The sequence below is a fragment of the Dendrobates tinctorius genome, unplaced genomic scaffold (genome assembly GCF_039654945.1).
Source record: "Dendrobates tinctorius isolate UK_male_01 unplaced genomic scaffold, ASM3965494v1 ptg000213l, whole genome shotgun sequence".
Classification (NCBI taxonomy): Eukaryota; Metazoa; Chordata; class Amphibia; order Anura; family Dendrobatidae; genus Dendrobates; species Dendrobates tinctorius.
Window position 1 is genome coordinate 5,876,469 of NW_027361880.1, and position 22,305 is coordinate 5,898,773.

General features: G+C 48.3%; 1 protein-coding gene across 2 annotated transcripts in view; it reads left to right on the forward strand.

Annotated features, from left to right (window-relative positions):
• INPP5J (inositol polyphosphate-5-phosphatase J) overlaps nt 1–22,305 on the forward strand; it is a 70,835-nt gene that overhangs the window by 40,045 nt on the left and 8,485 nt on the right. For both annotated transcript variants that reach the window (XM_073554798.1, XM_073554799.1), the window contains 2 exons: nt 4,496–4,607; nt 21,712–21,821. In XM_073554798.1, coding sequence (XP_073410899.1) covers nt 4,496–4,607; nt 21,712–21,821 — 222 coding nt within the window. The remainder of the gene's footprint in view (nt 1–4,495; nt 4,608–21,711; nt 21,822–22,305) is intronic.

Sequence of the window (22,305 nt, forward strand, 5' to 3'; positions counted from 1 at the left end):
AGGCAGCGAATTACCCTGTACCTTCCTTATCCCTGCGGTGTCACGGGCATCGGGTGCGTCATCGGACAGAGAGTCTCAGGTGTGGAAACTACGATTCTTACTTTCACTTTGGACGCTTTCTCCATCCCCGCTCTGCGCACGCTCTTTTCGCTCCTTTCTTAGCCCATCACAGGGATACTTTCGCTTTGGCGCCGTCAGTCCCCCCCTTAACTGCGCCCCCCGCAGTCTTCATTCAATCCCGCGGCTTGGCCGCTAAGCTCCGCCCACTGCTTAGCGGCCTGCTGCGCCTCTGAATCTCGGTAGGCTCTGCTCTGCTATTGTCCTGAGGCTACAATTAGCTTCCCTCGGCAGTTCCCTCACAGATGCGTGCGGCCATACTACCGCAGACTACACATATGCCCAACCCTGCAAGGGCTCTCTATTGTAGACCCACCGCTACTCAGTTCTGCAGGGGAGGTCCTTTCTCCCGCTTCAGTGGCAAGTCATCACCACTGAAGCCAGTCTTCTAGGATGGGGGGCGGTTTTCCATCGGAAAACGGCCCAAGGGCGCTGGAGCGCCCAGAAGTCTCTCCTCCCCATCAACCTTCTAGAAATCAGAGCGATCTTCCTTGCCCTCCTCAGCTGGCAACCTCTCCTCGTTGGCAAACCAGTCCGCATTCAATCAGACAACGCCACGGCCGTGGCGTACATAAACCACCAGGGCGGTACTCACAGCAGGCAAGTAATGGCAGAAGTGGCAAAGATACTGTGTTGGGCAGAGCGTTACATTCTGGCGATCTCCGCCGTTCACATTCCAGGGGTGGAAAATTGAGCAGCCGACTTCCTAAATCGCCAGGGCCTAGCGTCAGGTGAATGGTCCCTTCACCCCACAGTCTTCAGTCAGATATGCCAGCGTTGGGGCTCCCCGGATGTCGATCTCATGGCATCTCGGATGAACCACAAAGTTCCTCGCTTCGTAGCCAGGTCCAGGGACCCTCTAGCCGTCGGTTGCGACGCCCTGGCAATTCCATGGTCCCAGTTCCAACTTCCTTACCTGTTTCCTCCCCTTGCCTTGATCCCAAGGGTGGTCAAGAAAATAAAATCAGAAGGCATCCCAGTAATTCTGGTGGCTCCAGACTGGCCAAGACGACCTTGGTATGCGGAGCTGGTGAACATGCTTGCGGACGTCCCCTGGAGGCTTCCAGACCGTCCAGATCTTCTCTCACAAGGCCCCCTTTACCACCATAATTCTCAGTATCTAAGTTTAACGGCGTGGCCGTTGAGGCCGCGATTCTGAGAGAATCAGGTTTTTCCAACCAGGTCATTCAGACCATGATCAGAGCTAGAAAACCAGCCTCCTCCCGCATTTACCATAGGTACTGGAAGGCTTTTTTCCGTTGGTGCGACAATATCAATGTTTTTCCATTGTCGTTCTCCATTCCATCCATACTTGGCTTTCTCCAGTCCGGCCTAGATGCGGGCCTGTCTCTCAGTACCCTCAAAGGCCAGGTCTAGGCTCTGTCGATTCTTTTCCAGAGGGATCTGGCCTCCTTAACGCAAGTTAAGACCTTTCTCCAGGGAGTCGCCCATGTGGCTCCTCCTCATCATTCTCCGATAGATCCGTGGGACCTCAATCTCTTTCTTGGCGCTCTCCAAAAGGCGCCGTTCGAGCCTATCCAGGACATTCCTCTTTCCCTTATCTCATGGAAGGTAACTTTCCTGATCGCCATTACATCCATTAGGAGAGTTTCTGAGCTGGCGGCTTTATCCTGTCGTTTCCCTTACCTAATCCTCCATCAGGATAAGGTCGTTCTCAGGCCCGTTCCCTCCTTCCTTCCCAAAGTGGTATCCTCTTTCCACATTGATGAGGAGATCGTCCTTCCCTCATTTTGCCCTGCGCCTGCTCACCCTCTGGAAAAGTCACTCCACAAACTGGATGTAGTGAGAGCCTTGCATGTCTATCTGGCCAGGACCGCTTCTCTTCGTCAGTCCGATTCCCTGCTTGTCGTCTCTGAAGGTCGCCGGAAAGGACTTCCAGCATCCAAATCCACAATCGCTCGCTGGATTAATTCTACCATTCTGGAAGTTTACCGCCTTCAGGAGAAACGGCCCCCTCCGGGAGTGAGAGCCCACTCCACCCGGGCTGTAGGAGCTTCTTGGGCTGTTCGACACCAGGCTTCGGCTTTACAACTTTGCAGGGCCGCGACCTGGTAGTCTTTGCACACGTTTGCTAGGTTCTACAAGGTTCATACCCAGGCCTCGTCTGATGCAGCTTTTGGTAGGAAGGTTCTGCATGCGGCGGTAGCATACCGGCCGACCTAAGCCTTTCCTTCTCATTCCTTTATTGCTGTTCCCACCCTCGGGACTGCTTTGGAACGTCCCATGGTAATCTGTGTCCCCCAATGAAGCGATAAAGAAAGAGGGATTTTTGGGTTCTTACCGTAAAATCCCTTTCTTGGAGCCTTCATTGGGGGACACAGCACCCTCCCTGTTTAAGTTGTACCGTGTTGGGTCTTCGAGCCCTTTGTTGGGTTGGTACGTATTTTGAGAGTTTTTGTTGCTTCTCCTACTGCTTTCTCACCAACTGAGGTACTTGGTGCCTGACGGTGGGTGTATACTGCCGGGGAGGAGCTAATTTTCTTGTTTTGCATAGTGTCAGCCCCCTAGCAGCAGCAGCATACACCCATGGTAATCTGTGTCCCCCACTGAAGGCTCCAAGAAAGAGATTTTACGGTAAGAACCCAAAAATCCCTCTTTTCCTTTCAAGACCAGTGGGGGTTAATATCAGTTCCTCTCACTGGCAATCTGTTGTAACGGCAGAGTAGTTGAGTCAGCTGATGTGGGTAGTGACCACTCCCACCATCCTTTAAATGGCCACCTGATGCATCAGCTGACTGTCAGTAATGGAGCAATCTACAGTGACCAAGCATGGAGTATCAGATGATTTTGTGATCCTGGTGCCTTAATTCTGCTGTGCGGTGCTTTGCAGCAGAAGAAGTTAAGTTGTGTTACTGCCCTGTCAGTCTCGTGTTTGTCACTGTCCTCTGTGTTGTACTTTCTGCAGTGGTGAGACTAGCGCCCATGCCAGACAGTGCACTAGCCAGGGCAGTGTGAAGTGACAGCGATGGATGAGGTTCCTGACGGCGGTGGGGGGAAGGACCCACTTAGGGCATTAGGAGAATGTAAGGTCAGGCTCAGGTTTGAGCAGGAGGTAACTATTCCTCATTTCCCTGTTGGTAGGACCTTCCTCACCCCTTTACCATCCTGTTGTGTGTTGTGCCATCCGCCGACCGACCCCACCCCCTCGTTGGGTTGCTTTACGTATCGTGACACCTGTCAATCAAACACTTTTCCATTTAGCAACCTGTCGTGGATACGAATGACTGAGCAGTCAGTTATGCTGAGGTCAATGGATTCCTGCATGCCTCAGCTGTAAAGATAACTTCTGTTCGCAGTCGCTTTCTGCTTTCAGAAAACACATTTAACATGCTGTACCTTATATATTTTTATTATTATAAAGATTTTATGATTTTTCATAATGTGTACAAAAGATATGGTACAAAACACAAATGTGATAACAATTCCCCACTCACTTCAGAAAAAAACACTCCCCAGTCATGTATGGGAAGTAATAACAGGAGTAATACTACGTTAAAAAATGCTTTTTCCTTCTCCTTGCCCCATCTCCCCTTTTAATTTCTTTAAAATACTTCCACTAAAATCAGGTTTAAGGCTCAGGAATTAGGCAGAACTTTTATGAATAGAAAGAGTTAAATCATGGACTTGATGTCCCACTGGTTTACTGCAGGGAAATGTCATAGTTTACATGTTGCTTTAGTGAAAGTCAGGAGGACTGGGAGCAGCCATATGAAAATGAGTTTATGTGGGCACAATAAGAGGTCTCAGAACAGGTTTTTATGGTTATACAAATGTATGCAAACACATGGACACTCTCGCAATAACATATATTAATAACGACTGCCAGGTTGTGCAGGTCGGATTATAACATTGATGGATTCCAATTTTAGGAGCGAGTTTTACAACATCTTGTAGGAAAGCTCAGAATATTGATGGTTCTGTATTCTCAATTTATAGAAGCAGTTTTCCAGTTTTTTTTTTCTTAGTTCAGCCATAGTAAAAACAAAAAAAAAAAACTATAGGAATTGTCCGACACCAGAATTGATCCCTGATTGAATAGAAATATTAAAATCTATAGTGAAAATTCCGTTCATAACATGTTACAGGTTGTGGAAAGGTGTACTTTTATGAAAGTCATAAGCTGCCGTGCTATTTTAATTTTATTGTGCTTAATAGAAAAAAGGGACGAAATCTAAAAATTTGATAGGCTATTCATGGTGTCACCGCACATCTAAAGCATCCATATTGGAGGATTGCAGTCCGCTAACTACCTTGAGCACTATGGTTTTCTGTTGGTCGTTCCGTTTGCAATACTTATTCTTCTTCCAAGATATATTTGTTTTAGGTACAATTAATTTCTTTCTGTATAACATTTCAGCCTGGTGTTCTGGTTTGGAGACTTAAATTTCCGAATAGATGACCTAGACCTGTATTTTGTGAAGAATGCTATCCAAGGCAACAAACTGTCTCTGCTTTGGGAGAAAGATCAGGTGAGGACGAGGGTAGAATGGGGGTAAATAGGCAAACAGCGGAAACGCATACATTCCTCAATGTCAGTAGGAATCATATTTAACCGGGAAGCCAAGCTTAAACTTTCAGATTGAATTTTCAAAGTAATTACACCAGCCTTGTTTGGTCTAATACATTTTTTAACGGTGTATATAGTTTGTATTGCGAAATCGGGTGACATATCAATTTAAATAGCATATACAGCTCTGACAAAAACTAAGAGACCACTGCAAATTTTTCATTTTGTCTGATTTTTCTCTTTCTAGGTATATTTTTGAGTAAAATGTAAATTGCTCTTTTATTCTATAAACTACTGATGACATGTCATTGCTCTTTTATTCTATAAACTACTGACGACATATCTTCGAATTTCCAAGCACTGAATTTTGTATTTATTTTCAGAAAATGAGAAATGGTCACTATAACAAAAAATGCAGTGCTTGCAGACCTCAAATAATGCTAAGAAAACAAGTTCAGAATCATTTAGAAACAACAATACTAATGTTTTAACTCAGGAAGAGTTCAGAAATCAATATTTTGTGGAATAACCATGATTTTTTAATCACAGGTTTCATGCGTCTTGGCATGCTTTCCACCAGTCTTTCACACTGCTTTTGGGTGACCTTATGCCACTCCTAGTACAAAAATGTAAGGCGTTCTTCTTTGTTTGATGGCTTGTGACTATCCATCTTCCTCTTGATTTCATTCCAGAGGTTTTCAATGGGGTTTAGGTGTGGGGATTGGGCTGGCCATGACAGGGATTTGATGTGGTGGTCCTTCATCCACACATTGATTGATCTAGCTGTGTGTCATGGTGCATTGTCCTGCTGGAAAAACCAGTCCTCAGAGTTGGGGAACATTGCCTGAGCAGAAGGAAGCAACTGTTTTTACAGGATAACCTTAAATGTGGCTTGATTCATATGTCCTTCTCAAAGATTAACCTATCAAGACCAGAAAGCACCAAAAACAAAAACCCCGTAAAATTTAGCTTTTAATAGAATCATTAAAACAACCCATGAAATTGGACATAACTATATACCAGGGGGTCAAAAAGTCAGTCAATTATATAGACAATGTTAGAAATAAATGTATAAAGGGGCAAAAAACTATAATGCCCTAGTGGGCCCTAAAATGACCTTTTCTGACTGTGTAGGTTGGCACCCTAGTTGTAGACGATATGGTGCCCCCGCTCAACGTCGGCGTCCCTAGTTACGCCCTAGACCACCCTACGTATGCAAAAAGGGACACAAAAAGAAAACACGCACACACACCTATGGTACCGAAAAACAAAAGTGAGGAGACAATAGGTCTCATATAAAAGTGCTATAGTGCTGTAAACCTTATTTCGTAGTAAAAATGCAGTCTTATCTCGGAGTTTGAGCAAAAAGTATGAAAAATGCAGCTTCAATAAAACTTATCTTGTAGTCAAAAAGACAGCACGCTGCAGTAGACAAAAACCTGGGCTTAATACCCTGTTCAAAAAATTTTGAAAAAGCATCTACATAGGGGTTAAACTGAAATACTGAAAGATGCAGCTACAATAGGACTTATCTCATAGTAAAAGAAATAGCAGGTTGCAGTAGACAAACACCTGGGTTTAATCCCCCATTCTATGATCTGAAATAAGACTGAAATACTCAGTGGCACATATAACACAAGCGTACCAAAGTCAGGACGCACGTTTGGACTAGAGTACCCTGCACACCTTAAATGATAGACATAACTGCTTGGATATCAAAGCAAATATGCTCTCTGCGCAATATCAATTGAAAAAAAGCTGAGGTATGCAATCGCCCAGTATTCTATGCAACAGAAAGGGTAACAATAAATAATAGCCCCATATACAGTATCAAAATGCTATCTCCGCCAAAAAATACCAGAAGCAGAGACAAACATAATATTATGCAAAGACTGTTCAGTATTTCTTGCAGCAAAAACAGGTTTATCAATACATCTGTTTATCATGAGGTACACAATTTCACCTCAGCGTCCATTAATGGACAGTCTGCCGAATACAATGTGCAGTAAAGATACTTATCAGCCATTGATGGAAACGGGACCCGACGCGTTTCCCCCTCAAAATAGGTGAGGGTTCATCAGGGGTCAGAAAAAGGGGGTCTCATCACCCCTGGCCATCCGTTCAGTGCAGCGTGCGGCTCTAGACCCACTACGTGCACGGCGTCGCACCTGCGAACGCCACTAATAGACGCTGGCTACTGTGGAGTGCAGACCAAGTGCACAGTGGCGTACAGGCAAGCCACTACTTGGCGCTGAAGCTAGGCCCTGACTCTACCTCCTACCTGCACGATCAGCCTAGGCACTAACTGGCAGTGCACGCTGCACTGACCGGACGGCCAGGGGTGATGAGACCCCCTTTTTCTGACCCCCTGATGAACCCTCACCTATTTTGTCATTTAATGTGTGCAGTGTACTCTAGTCCAAACGTGCGCCCTGACTTTGGTACGCTTGTGTTATATGTGCCGCTGAGTATTTCAGTCTTTTCTCTCTCACCCATGACAGCACCACGTAGAGAGGGGGTCTGCCCATCAAGGACAGGAACCTACAGATAAAAAGGCAGCACCTCTCCTCCGCCCCCAGTTGGGTTCCTGTCCTTGACGGGTGACCCGTGGATCCTGCAGCAGGGTTACCTGTGAAGAGGAGCCAGGGCCGTCCCGTTCGTAGTCCAATGACAGCGGGGAGGCCCCTGCCGCGGCGGGATCGGTGCCTGAAGCCGCCACCGCTGTAACCGAGGGGCTGTACAGGGTGAGCGGGCGGGAGAGGACCGAGCCGCCGCTCCAGAAAGGAGAATGGGGCTGGGGGGATGTCGGTACACGCGGGGGCAGCGTGCGGTACAGAGATGTACCAATATGGCGCTGCGCCGGAGATGGAATGACGACTTCCGGGTCGGCGCATGCGCATTGAGTGCTCCCCGGGGCACAGCTGGCAGGCTGGGAGGAGGAGGTGACGTCAGAGCCCGGGAGATTCAAAAGAAGAACGTGGGAGCTGCTCCTTCCTGGAGGCGTCCTATAGACATGGAGGACAGCGACCAGCACGAGGAGCAGCCAATGATGCAGCATTGGAGCAGCACAGGCACCAAGGAGCAGCAGCACAGGCACCATCGCCGGCAGAAAGAAAAGGACAGGCGAGAGGGCCGGTCCAGTAGCCACTCCACGCAGCAGAGCAAGTCGACTGCGAGGAGCAAGACACCTCCTATGGATCAGCCCGTGAGGGATCCGAATCCACCTCCTGAACCGGTACCTGCAACCTTGCATAATGGGGTAAGTGATCTATGTGAATGTCCCCCATTATAATTGACTTATTTCCCCTATTTGGGAAAGAAGAAAGAAAAGACAAAGAACAGGGAATGCCCCACCTGTAGCAGGCCAGTTCCAGCAGCTTGGGATAAAAAACTCTGCGACTCCTGCATACAGGAAGTTCTTTGTGAGGAAACTCCGGATTACGCCTCGGATCTAAGAGCGGTAATCCGATTGGAGTTTCAAAGTGCCCTTTCATCCCTAAAACACAAAGAGAGGGGAAAGAAAAGGGACACAGTAGCAGTCTCCCAGTCAGAGGCCTCGACGTCGGGGGAAGTTACATCACATACTTCAGACACCGACTCGTCATCCTCAGATGAGGAAACAGAGGGTTGTCATTGCTTTCCCCTGGATGAGGTAGACATGTTAGTAAAAGCAGTAAGGTCTACCATGGGGGGTAGCATGACCTCGGCCAGATAGATCAGTCCAGGACATAAAGTTTGGGGGACTAGGCCAAAAGAGACGCAGAGTATTCCCACTAAACGAGAATGTACAGGGCCTGATAAAAAAAAAGAATGGGAGAGACCAGATAGGAAGAACTCCACGGTTCCCTCCCTTAAAAGAAAATACCCATTTGACGAGGAAGCGTCCACGTCCTGGGACAGAGCCCCGAAGTTAGATGTGGCGGTCTCCAAAGCCTCGAAAAAATTTGCACTCCCCTTTGAGGATATGGGTACTCTAAAGGACCCATTAGACAAAAAAGCTGATACCTTCCTCAAGGGCACCTGGGAATCAGCAGGAGGAAATCTTAGGCCAGCGATAGCGGCATCTTGTACCTCCAGAGCCCTCATGGTGTGGGTGGACCGGCTAGAGAAGCAGCTAAGGGAAGGTACACCCAGGGAGAAGATCCTGGAATCCATTTCCATGATAAGGGGGGCGGCGGCCTTCTTAGCCGACTTTTCGGCTGATTCGGTAAGGTTGTCATCCAAAACGGCAGCCCTGTCAAACGCAGCCGGAAGAACGCTGTGGCTTAAATGTTTGCCTGGGGGACTTACAGGCCAAGATGAAACTATGTGCCATCCCTTGTGAAGGAAAATTCTTATTTGGAGAGACATTGGATGACATCCTCCAAAAGGCGGGGGACAAAAAGAAGGGATTCCCAAATTTAGGCCCCACAGGCTTTAAAAGATCCTTTCGAAACAAAAAATTTTTTCAGAGGAGACCCCTGAGAGAACAGAAATGGGACAGCAGAAGGAGAGACAGGGGGTTCTTCTTTGGTAATTCGTCCCGAGACAAAAAGCCCTACAAGTGACTGTTTGCCCAGGGTGGGAGGGAGGCTAAGCTTTTTTCTCCCAGCCTGGAGGAAAATATCGAACAACCCTTCGTTATTAAATCTGATAGGATCAGATAAGGATAGACTTCCTCTCTCTCCCACCTCAAAAATATATAGTGACCCCACTAAGATCCTCAGTAAAAGAACAAGAAGCCCTTGAAAAAGAGGTCCTAAGCCTGTTGAACAAAAGAGTCCTCCAGGAGGTTCCCCCGGGGGAGAAAGGCAGCGGATTCTACTCGCCTCTCTTCCTAATAACCAAACCGGATGGTACCTTCCGGACAATTATAAATCTAAAGAGACTGAACGATTACGTCAAAAACGAGAAATTCAAAATGGAGTCGATGAAGTCGACCGTCAAAATTCTCTTTCCACATTGCTTCATGGTAGTATTAAACCTCAGCGATGCCTACTATCACGTCCCCATCCACAAAGACTCCCGAGAATACCTCAGACTTGCGGTCTCCATAGGAGGCGAAATAAGGGAATTTCAGTACAGGGCCCTGCCATTTGGGATCTCGGTAGCCCCGCAAATCTTCATGAAACTAGTGGCAGAGATGATGGCTCACCTAAGAGAACAAGATGTTCTAATAGTCCCATATCTGGACGACTTTTTAATAGCGAGCAACTCGGCCCAAAGATGCAGAGAACAGAGGGACAGAGTGATGGGCACTCTAAAAAAAAAAAAAAAAAAAAAACCTCGGATGGCTCCTAAACCTAAAAAAATCAAGACTGGAGCCCAGAAAAGTCCAGGAGTTCCTAGGCCTGACACTGGACTCAAACACCCAGGAGTGTTACCTACCAGACCACAAAAAGGAGAGGATCGCTCAGATGGTAGCAAGAGCAACGCAGAACCCTTCCTGTTGTGAGTTCATTCTCTGGTTCACCAGTTGTGAGTTCCCCTTCTGGACTCCCTCTGGTGGTGACGGGAGGTGGTGTGGCTGGTTTGATCGGTGGAGATCTGCCACCTGAGAATGAGGATGACGATTGGATCTCAGGATTCTCAGATTGGATTTAAGACAGCCGACGCCCTATTCAGTTGCTGGTGATTCCTTCTGACTTGTCCGCTCTTGGTTTTCAGCTCTGTTCCAGTCATCTAAAGCTAAGTTTTTCTGCTAATGTTCACACTTGATTTTGTTGGTCTATTCAGTTTTTTCTGTGGTCTGCCAGCCCCGGCTGGGGGCTGAGCTGAATTTCCACTCTTATTTATCAGTATTTTGCCAATTGGCTTTTTGTCCCTTACTAGTTCGGTCTCTTTTTGCTCTGTCTCAGAATATTCCAGAGTGCTGATATAGCGGGAGAAGTCTAGTGACTTCAGGGTTAATTTTGCTATCAGAAGTGTTGGACATTATTTTTGTAGGGTTTTTTGCAGGTTGCAGACAGTGACTTGCCTTTCCTTTCCTGTCTAGTTTGGGCCCCATCATTTGCTCAGCCTATTTTCCTGCCTGTGTTTGTGCCTTCCTCTTGTTTCACCGTCAATACATGTGTGGGGGCTATCTATTCCTTTGGGGTCTGCTCTGGGGCAGTTAGTTTTCCCTTTTCTTGCTTTAGGCTTATGTAGTCCTCCGGCCGTGACGAGGCGTCTAGGAACATCGTAGGCACGCTCCACGGCTACTGCTAGTTGTGTGGTAAGATCAGGGATCTGCAATCTGCATAGTTACCAACTTCTCTGGTTTTCTGTGGCTTAGCTTGTTTTGTTTTTTTTCTCCTCGGTGACCCATTCATAACACCTTCCATGACGCTACGAAAAGCAATGTCACTATTAGGGTCCCTCTCCGCCTGCCTGCCGGCGGTCCAGTGGGCGCAGCTACATACGAGAGATCTCCAATGGGATGTTTTAGCCAACCAGTCAACATTGAAGTCACTTGGAATGTTACACTAGACTCCAAAACTATTCATTCCCTAGCTTGGTGGGGAAACAGAGACAACCTATCCAAAGAGATTCCCTGGGTGATAAAAGTCACACACATAATCACCACGGATGCCAGTCCCAAGGGATGGGGAGCACATATGAACAACAGGGTGGCTCAGGGGGAATGGGGAGGTCAGGAACTAGAAGCCTCGAACCAAAAGGAACTGCTGGCAGTAGGCTACGCCCTAACACACTTTCTACTGGTATTAAAGGGACATCATGTCCGAATATTTTCGGACAATCGAGTGAAGGTGGCCGACTTAAATCATCAGGGGGGAACCAGGTCCCGAACACTAATGAACACATCCTACGAAATATTCACGCTAGCCGAGAATAACCTACTATCCCTATCTGCACTACACATACGGGGAGCAGAAAACCAGACAGCAGACTTTCTAAGTCGCCCCCAGCTACATCAAGGGGAGTGGGTTCTAAAACAGTCCATTTTTTGGAAGATTATGAAAATGTGGGGAACCCCGGACATGGATCTGTTTTGCCGACCACAAAAACAAAAAAGTGGAAGCATTTTGTTCCCTAGACCCCAGGGGGAATTCCCGGACCCTGGATGCGTTTATGCTTCCATGGAAGCAGGGCCTAATGTATGCCTTTCCGCCGCCCATTCTCATTCCGTCAGTCATAAGGAAAGTCAGAGAAGACAGGGCACAAATGATACTAATAGCCCCGTTTTGGCCAAAAAGAACTTGGTTTTCCTGGCTGAGAATGTCAATAACCGACCCCTGGGTTCTACCATATCTCCCCGACCTTCTGTCCCAAGGTCCCGTGTTACACCCTCAGCAGTGAACCTTCATTTAACAGCATGGAATTTGAAAGGGCACTGCTGAGGGGGAGGGGGTTCTCAGAAAACCTGGTTTCCATGCTACAAAAGAGTAGGAAACCGATCACAACCAGGGCCTATGGTAGAACTTGGAGGAAATTTCTATACAGCTCCCGGGGTAAGGGTTCAGGATGGAGTACAAATTGACAAAATTCTCAAATTCCTGCAAAGAGGTTTAGAGCAGGGGCTGGCAACTAATACATTGAAGGTACAGATAGCGGCTCTAGGTGCCCTTTATAACCAGGATGTGGCAGGCAACGCTTGGGTGGCACGGTTTATGAGGGCTGCAGCCAGGTCTAGACCAATAAGCACCCAGAAAATACCATCATGGGATCTAAACCTAGTGTTCTCTACACTAACAGGGCCCCCATTCGAGCCCATCCAGTCAGCACCCCTAAAAACCCTATCATTAAAAACTATACTTTTAGTGGCCCTAACATCCTCTCGCAGAGTGAGCGATATTCAAGCTTTGTCAGCAATACCCCCTTTCACTAAAATCCTAGACGATGGTCATATTAATACCTGACCCAGCATATCTACCTAAGGTGTCGACACACTTCCATAGGTCCCAAGAAGTGGTCCTTCCTTCCTTCTGCCCAAACCCTAGGAATAGGGGAGAGGAGAAATTTCACACCCTGGATGTGAAGAGGTGCCTAGTTCAGTACTTAGAGGCCACCAAGGGATGTAGGAAGGAAGGGTCTCTCTTTGTGTGTTTCCAGGGACCTCGGAAGGGACTCAAGGCATCCAAGAGTACCCTAGCAAGGTGGATTCGGGATGCGATTGCCCTGGCGTATTCATCCAGTGGGAATACCATCCCGGATGGTTTAAAAGCTCACTCTACAAGGGCAATGGCGACCTCATGGGCAGAAAGATCAGAGGTATCAATAGAGCAGGTCTGTAAGGCGGCCACCTGGTCAACACCTTCTACCTTTTTTTTAGGCACTATCGCTTAGATCTAGCCTCTATGTCTGACCTGACCTTTGAGAGAAGGGTCCTTCAGGCGGTGGTCCCTCCCTAAGCTACCAATCTCTGAAATTCTCTCCGTGGTGCTGTCATGGGTGAGAGAGAATAGCTTAGTTACTCACCGATAACGGTGTTTCTCGGAACCCATGACAGTACCCGCTTATTCCCCCCCTTTTCACGTGTGCGGTGAGCACAAGTTAATGTGTGTAAAGTGTTTTTGTTAGACAGTGCTTCTCCATAATATGCAATATTATAATGTTATGTATATACTTTTGTTGTTAACTAACCAGGAGACCCTCTGATGCTCTGTAACCAACTGGGGGCGGAGGAGAGGTGCCGCCTTTTTATCTGTAGGTTCCTGCCCTTGATGGCCGGACCCCCTCTCTACGTGGTGCTGTCATGGGTTCCGAGAAACAACGTTATCGGTGAGTAACTAAGCTATTTTTAGATCATAGAATGGGGGATTAAACCCAGGTGTTTGTCTACTGCAGCCTGCTATTTCTTTTACTACGAGATAAGTCCTATTGTAGCTGCATCTTTCAGTATTTCAGTTTAACCCCTATGTAGATGTTTTTTTCAAAAATGTTTGAACAGGGTATTAAGCCCAGGTTTTTGTCTACTGCAGCCTGCTGTCTTTTTGACAGCAAGATACGTTTTATTGAAGCTGCATTTTTCATACTTTTTGCTCAAACTCCGAGATAAGACTTTATTTTTACTACGAGATAAGGTTTACAGCACTATAGCACTTTTATATGAGACCTATTGTCTCCTCACTTTTGTTTTTCGGTACCATAGGTGTGAGTGTGTGTTTTCTTTTTGTGTCCCTTTTTGTATACGTAGGGGGGTCTAGGGCGTAACTAGGGACGCCGACATTGAGCGGGGGCGCCATATCGTCTACAACTAGGGTGCCAACCTCCGCTGTCAGGAAGGGTCATTTTAGGGCCCATTAGGGCATTATAGTTTTTTGCCCCTTTATACATTTATTTTTAACATTGTCTATATAAGTGACTGACCTTTTGACCCCCTGGTATATAGTTATGTCCAATTTCATGGGTTGTTTTAATGATTCTATTAAAAGCTAAATTTTAAGGGGTTTTTGTTTTTGGTGCTTTCTGGTCTTGATATTTGATTCTTGAACCCTGAATATTCTCGCTTGAGTTTTTTTTTCAAAGACTATCCTACCCAATTCCAGCCTTGCTGAAGCATCCCCAGATCATCACCGATCCTCCACCAAATGTCACAGTGGGTGCAAGACACTGTGGCTTGTACATCTCTCCAGGTCTCCAACTAACCATTAGATGACCAGGTGTTGTTCAAAGCTGAAAATTAGACTCATCAGGGAAGATTACCTAACTCCAGTCCTCTATGGCAAACTTCAGCCTGGCTCTCCTTTGCTTCTCATTGTTGAAAGGTTTCTTTCTAGCTTTACATGATTTGAGCCCTGCCTCTGGGAGCCTGTTACGAACTGTTCTTTCCGTGCACTTCACCCCAGCTGCCATTTTCCATTCCTTTTGTAGGTCACTTGATGTCATCCTGCAGTTGCTGAGTGACATTCGAATAAGATGACAGTCATCCTGGTCAGTGGAGAGTCGTTTTCGCCTTCTGCCAGTCTGTAGCTTTGTTGTCCCCAATGTCTGCTGCTTGACCTTGCTTGACTGCCGTCTTAGAAATTTTAAGGATGGAGGCAACATGATGCTCACTGTATCCCTCTGCTAGTAAAGCCAGAATTGAGCCCTTCTTTTCCTCACTCAAGACTTTTCTTTTCTTTTCAACTCGTTTGGCATGGTTAAAAGTTATTTTTTCATTCCTATTACTTTTGTAATATTACTAGCACTTTTTTTGCCATCCAGATTGTACTATTGCAAGAGGATTGTGAACATCACAGCAGGGTTTTTTATACTTTTCCTTCTTTAAATAAGATTTGGTTCAGGTGATCACCTAATCAAAAGCACATTAAGTAGAACGAGGTGTACTCTGGTTGGAATCAAACTGACTGGAATGGAAGTCAGACTTGTAGAGAAGCTGATTTTTATAAAACGGTGCAGTGCTCTGAATTTGCCAGTTATATACAGTATATATAATATATACTCACACAAACACACAGTGGGGAAAACAAGTATGTGATACACTGCAGATTTTGAAATATATAAAATAATGATGTGGTGAGTTCAGATCAGACTGAGTATTTCGATCAGAGCATGGTCTAGGAACATGGGCCTTATGCAATCTGTCTTAAAGTACATGTTTGTCTTTTCTCATTATGACATTTTCTAGCTCCTTTAGTCTACACTTACAATATATCTTTATAGGGGCCAAGGATCTACTTTTCCGATATAGAACTCCTAATCTTCTGACTAGACATATAGTTACATGCCATGAATCTTGCAGCGTGCAGTCACACTTAAACAGGTTGTCCTCTACAGAGGCCCATCAGTGCTGACTTCACGCTCCTCTCCTATGGACGTAATAGACTTCCGGAGAAAGTGAGGGCTGCTTCTGGTCTCTCGTTTCTTCTGAATGTTTTATTTATCCGTAGAACAGGAGAGTTTAGGATCCTAAATATTTAATTCTTGTCATAGACATCACGTATCCTCTCCCGCGACGTGGGACATGATGCCGGAATTGGCCCTGACCACCCTAAGGTATTGAAACCCTAGGCTGTACAGAGGCACAAGTGTAGTCCGTGCGGCCCCCAACTGCTCCACCAATGCTAGACTGCGGTGCTGCAAGGCGGCGGACGGTCCCTCTCCTCACCCCTTGAATGGTAAGACGGAGCTAGGGTGCCTGCACCGTCCTTTATGTGGCCCCCCTCTACCTGAGCTGGAACTGAAGTGTCACAGATGAGGGTGGCCTGGGAGGGCTCCTGCAGCGGCGTTCCACAGGGCTGGAGCCCTTAGCCTCATTTTTGGGGGTCAGAGCGGCAGCGTCCGCTACAGAATAAGCGCTTCCTGCCGTCTGGTGGCAACGGTCACCTTTTTCCCGGCCTTGGCCTCCATGGTCCGGCGGGTCCGCCCCCTCCCCCCCGCGGGAGGACGCTGAAAATCCAGCCCGCAACTTTGCCGTCGCTAGACCGCGGGCAGAAGTCCCGCCCTCCTTCATCGCGTCACGCCCGGCGGGCCCGCCCCCCGTTGCCTGGGCGGGCGCCGAAGAAATTTAGCCCCCGGCTTCAGGCCGACACTAGGCCGCAGGTGGAAGTACCGCCCCCAAGACTCCTTTTTTCTGCCGGCGGCCTGCCCGTAGTTGTGGCGCGCACCTGTTTAAACCGGAGCAACGCTCTGCACTTCCAGAACGCAGGGGACACAGGACTGTGGTAAGTGCTACCCCCCCCCCAACCCCCCGAGAGGCCACGCTAGGTGAATACGAAGAGTGCTCTCCCCCAGCGGTCTGCAGCGCTGATGCCTGGCAGATACAGCATGTCCGGAAAAGCTAAGACGCACACGTTTCTATACGCTGCATGCATCTCCTGTCGGTCTGCCTTTCCGCAGGCGCAGACCAAGCTATTTGTGAAGCCTGCGAGTCCAAACGCACCCAGGAGCCCTCTCCTGTTACCGAGCCCCGTGTACCAAGTCCCTCGAAATGGGCACTATCACTGTCGCAATCTATGGCCTCACTTACTAGAGCAATCGAGTCCCTTCGTGCTCCAGATAGGGGCAGGGATAGTGACTCACCTGTCTTAGAGGGGTCCTCTACCTCACAGGAGCCTCCGGCCTGCAGGGGCCGTTCTCACTCCAGGCAGACGCGGGGGAAACGAGCCCACACGCCGTCTCCCGGTCTATCCGGTGCCTCGGCATCCATGAGTTCTGCTTCTCGCTCTCCTTCACCAGCAGTCGATAGCAAGCAAGGCTCAGACTACGACTCGGACGCACCCCTTGACCTAGATACGCCGGGGAGTCGGGAAACAGTTGACAGCCTCATTGAAGCCGTCAACCAGACTCTGGGGATCGAGGATGATTCCACCTTGGCCTCAGGTCATAAGGTGACATTTAAGCGAGTCAAGCGCCCCAATAGAGTATTTTGCACTCTCCCAGACTTTGAGGACATAGTGCAACCACACAGGGAACGGCCGGACAGGTGCTTCTCGGGCCAGAAAGCACTCGAGGCGAGATATTCGTTTGCCTCGGATCTCCGTAAATAATGGATGGAATCCCCAATGGTGGATCCACCTGTGTCACGCTTGGCTTCTAAAACCCTGCTATCCGTACCTAGTGGGTCTTCTATTAAGGATCCCACTGATCGTCTCATAGAGAGCTTGGCTCGCTCAGTGTTTGAGGCATCAGGATCAGCACTCTCTCCCTCGTTTGCGGCAACATGGGTAGCCAAGGCCAAGGTTTCTTGGTCAGAATCATTGAACAGAGCCTTGCAAGATATGGACCTACCAGCAGAAGTGTCAGCGATCGCAAATCAGATTTAGATGCGGCCAACTGCGCGGCACTCACTGCCGCAAATGCAATTTCCATTAGGATAGATCTGTGGTTAAGGACATGGCGGGCCGATTCAGCGTCGAAGAATTCCTTGACTTCCCTACCATATCAGTGCGGCTGCCTATTCGGAGAGATGTTAGATAAGCTCATCTCTGACTCCACAGGAGGGAAAAGCGGTTTTCTCCCTCAACAAAGGGTCAAACCGCCGTTTCGTCACCTGTTTCAGGCACGGTTTTGGGCCTTTCACAACCCTGGGTGGACTACGGCAGCCAATTCCGCCGCTTCAGGTCGCCCCAACTAGGATAGGGATCGACAGGTCTCACATAGAGCCAACCCTTTGGGGAGGATGCGTACTCACCAGCCCAGGTCAAGGAGACCCAGGTCCCAAAGATCTTCAGCCAAATGACTCGAGGCATTTTCCAGGCGACACCAGCAAGGTAGGAGGCCGCCTACTCTGGTTTTGCCACATCTGGCTCACCATCACACACGACACATGGGTAAGAGAGCTGGTGTCCTCAGGGTACAAGATAGAATTTGTCAGGTAACCCCCAAGGCGGTTTTTTCTTTTCCGTCTTCCCAGGGTGGATGCTCGGGCAAAAGCTTTACTAGGGGCCAACAAATTGCTTCATCTCAAGAGAGTCATTATTCCTGTACCGGAAAACGAGAAGGCTCAAGGTTTCTATTCCAACCTGTTTGCAGTCCCCAAAAAGGATGGGACTGTCAGGCCCGTTTTGGACCTAAAGTTCCTGAACAAATTTATCAGGATCACACATTTCCGGATGGAGTCTCTCCGTTCAGTCATATCGGCCAAGGGGCAGGGAGAATATTTGGCCTCTATCGATATCCAGGACGCCTACCTACATATCCCCATTTTCCCTCCGCATCAAAGATTTCTACGCTTCGCCATCAACGGTCTACATTTCCAGTTTGCAGCGCTGCCCTTCGGGCTAGCCACCGCCCCCAGAGTGTTCACAAAGGTCATGGCAGTTGTCATGGCCATCCTGCACTCCCTGGGCATAGTCGTCTTGCCTTACTTAGACGACCTCTTGGTCAAGGGCCCTTCAATTCGGGCATGCGAGGAAAATGTCAGCATCACGCTAGATACTCTTTCCCGCTTAGGATGGTTGGTCAACGTGAAAAAAATCATCCCTTGTGCCAGTTCAGAGGATTTCCTTTTTAGGGATGATCTTCGACACCTTACAAGGGTTAATAATTCTCCCTCGAGACAAGGCACTAGCGCTCCGGCAGGGAGTCCAGACACTTTGCCAACCAGTCCCTCATACCAACCGGTTCGGGATAAGGATTCTAGGGAAGATGGTGGCTGTAATGGAAGCAATCCCGTTTGCCCAGTTCCATCTTCGCCCCCTGCAACACGCTCTCTTGTCATTCTGGGACAAGAACCCTTTCACGCTCGATCACCAGTGCCGGTTGTGCTCGCAGGTCAGACAGTCACTCAAGTGGTGGACAATCAGGTCCTCCCTTCTCCAGGGGAAACCCTTTCCCCAGACTATTGGTTGGTGGTCACAACCGACGCCAGCCTCCTCGGCTGGGGAGCTGTTTGTCGACACCACACGACCCAGGGACTGTGGTCGCTGCAGGAGGCACGTCTCCCCATCAACTTGTTGGAGATATGAGCGATCCGGCTCCCTGTGCAACATTTTCATCACCTTCTAGCAGGCCGCCCCGTCCAGATTCAATCGGACAACGCCACGGCGGTGGCTTACATAAATCATCAAGGGGGCACCCGGAGCAGAGCAACCATGCGCGAGGTAGGGCACGTTCTTCACTGGGCCGAGAGTAATCACTCGGTGATATCGGTGGTCCACATCCCGGGCGTAGAGAACTGGGCAGCAGACTTCCTCAGCCGGCAGGATCTTGCATCTGAGGAATGGTCATTACACCCCGAGGTCTTCCAGCAGATTTGCAAACGGTGGGGAACACCGGATGTGGACCTCATGGCCTCCAGGGTGAACGCCAAGGTGCCCACATTTGTCGCTCGGTACCGGGACCCACATCGCCGTGGATGCGTTGGTTCTGCCATGGAACCAGTTTCGCCTCCCATACCTATTTCCCCCGCTGCCACTGCTTCCGGGAGTCATCAAGAAGATCAAGGCAGAAGAGGTTCCAGCGGTTCTGCTGGCCCCAGACTGGCCCCGTCGGGCATGGTACGCGGAGCTAGTGCAGCTGCTCGCCGACGTTCCCTGGCGAGTGCCAGAGCGCCCAGATCTACTTTCCCAGGGCCCGATCTGCTACCCGAACTCGGGGGCCCTGCGTTTGACGGCTTGGCCATTGAATCTTGGATTCTGACCCAGGCGGGGTTTGGGCGCGAAGTGGTTGCTACAATGATCAGCGCCCGGAAGCCTACCTCGGCACGAATATACCATCACACCTGGAAGGTTTTCTTCTCATGGTGTCGAGGCCGTGGTTGTTCTCCACTGAGATTCTCTATCCCTAATATCTTGGCTTTTCTCCAGTCTGGCTTAGACTCAGGCTTAGCCCCAAGTTCCCTCAGGAGACAGATATTGGCCTTATCCGTCCTTTTCCAGCGCAGGATTGCTACCAATTTTCAGGTAAAGACTTTCATCCAGGGAGTATCCCACTTGGTACCTCCCTATAGGGCGACTGTGGACGCCTGGAACTTTAACCTGGTCTTAGGCGTTCTGCAGGAAGCTCCATTTGAACTGCTACAGGATGTCTTTGTCGTACCTTTCCTGGAAGGTGGCATTCCTCGTAACTATAACTTCTATCAGGCGGGTCTCGGAGCTGGCAGCCCTATCTTGTCGAGCCCCGTTTCTCACTTTCCACAAGGCTAAGGTGGTGCTCAGACCAGCTTCTCCTCTTCTGCCAAAGGTCATTTCCTCGTTTCCCATTAATGAGGATATTGTCTTGCCCTCTTTTTGTCCAGCAGCGGTACACCATGTGGAAAAGGCCCTTCATACGTTGGATCTGGTGAGAGCACTCAGGAGGTACGTGTCACGGACGGCACCTTTTCGTCAGTCAGAGGTGCTGTTCGTGCTCCCTGAAGGTCACAGGAAGGGACTCGCTGCCTCAAAATTGACGATAGCCAGGTGGATTCGGTTAACTATTCAAGAGTCTTACCCCATCAGAGGCGTACCAATTCCAGCAAGGATCAGAGCACACTTTACTTGGGCGGTGGGCGCCTCTTGGGCTCTTCGGCACCAGGCATCGGCAGAACAGGTTTGCAAGGCAGCAACCTGGTCCAGCCTGCACACATTTGCCAAACATTACAATATCCATACTCAGGCTTCAGCGGATGGGAGCCTGGGTAGAAGGATTCTCCAAGCTGCAGTGGCGCACCTTTAGACAGGAGGTTCATGTAGCTTGGGTCTGTGAGTCAACTTCCCTCCCAGGGACTGCTTTAGGATGTCCCACAGTACCTGTGTCCCCCAATAAGGCGAAGGAGAAACATAGATTTTTGTGATACTCACCGTAAAATCCTTTTCTCAGACGCTCATTGGGGGACACAGCACCCACCCTGGTAGCCAATTGGCTCTTGTTTGGTTAATTAATATGCATTTTCTTTTTGATATTAGGGTGGTTTTTTTCTGGACATGTTGTTACCTGCATTAAGGCTGATTTTGTTGTTCTCCTACTGCTTTTGCAGTAAACTGATTTCCGCCCGCAATCGGGGCGAGGGTGTATACGGTGGAGGAGGAGCTAACCTCTTTTTTTCACTTAGTGTCAACCTCCAGGCAGTAGTAGCATACACCCACAGTACCTGAGTCCCCCAATGAGCGTCTCGGAGAAAAGGATTTTACGGTGAGTTTATCACAAAAATCCATGTTTTTTGCTGTACTTAGACCACAAAAAGCAAATAAACAGTTTTTTTTTAACAAAAATGGATATTAACTTTTAAAGCCTCTCATATGATTTTGTTAGCTGTTGCAGAAACAATCATTCGGCCATACAGAAGAGCGCTTGCTCGGTCGAGTGGTCCTGTGTTTTCTATGAGAGCGCTGTTTCCAGGCATCTCAGGTGGTGGCTTTTCTCAGGGAGAACAAGAGGATAATTCATTGTAAAATCAGACATGTACGAGGGACAATCGGTAGGCCCTGATGCACATTAAACTGTCATTGGAGCCCAGTGATATTGGACACTTTTGCCAGATCTAGTCTAAAATATATGGTGGCCTAAAGTCTTGGGATTCTATGGAAAGATCCATTTACACAGATAAAGACAGATAAATTGCCTGTGGTATCACCAATTGATGATAAAGCAAATTATGCTGCAAAGTCTATTTTTATTGCACTACTTATTTATGTATACTCTGTGAAAAGGAGACCCATAACTTGTGGCAAACAAAGACACCTGTAAAACTACCTAAATCCAGTCATAATCTCTTCTTACAGCTAAACATGGCAAAATGCTGTGAACCTGTGCTGTCTGGCTTTATGGAAGGGCCCCTGACCTTCCCTCCCACATATAAGTATGATGTTGGGACCAACATCTATGACACTAGGTAAGTTTTTATGTAAAGGAGTACAATGCGTTAGCAGACTTGTGAAAGTTGTCACATTTTGGGGTATTTTCTGGAATTACGTGCACTAAAAGGGTTGTCCGGTCACATGATATTGATAGCCTATCCATGTAATAGGTCATCAGCATCGGGTCAGTGGGGTCCAACACCAGGCATCCTCATTTATCCCTTGTTATAAGCTCAGGCTACTGTCAGAACTAAGCATTAAATACAGCTATGCAGCAAACTTCTATTCAATGTGTAGCAGCCGCTGCGGAGCAGAACAGCACCAATTCTCTCAGTAGGAGGTGTACTGCATTACTCAACAGCACCTGCTACACATCGAATGAAAGTTTGCTGTGCAGCTGTGTTTCAGTTTTCTGACTGTCACTGGGTAAATGGCACCAGATTGGAGACTGTGCAAGGTGTTGGACCCCTATTGATGCAATATTTATGAACCAAGACCGAACACTCTCTTCAATCTTAC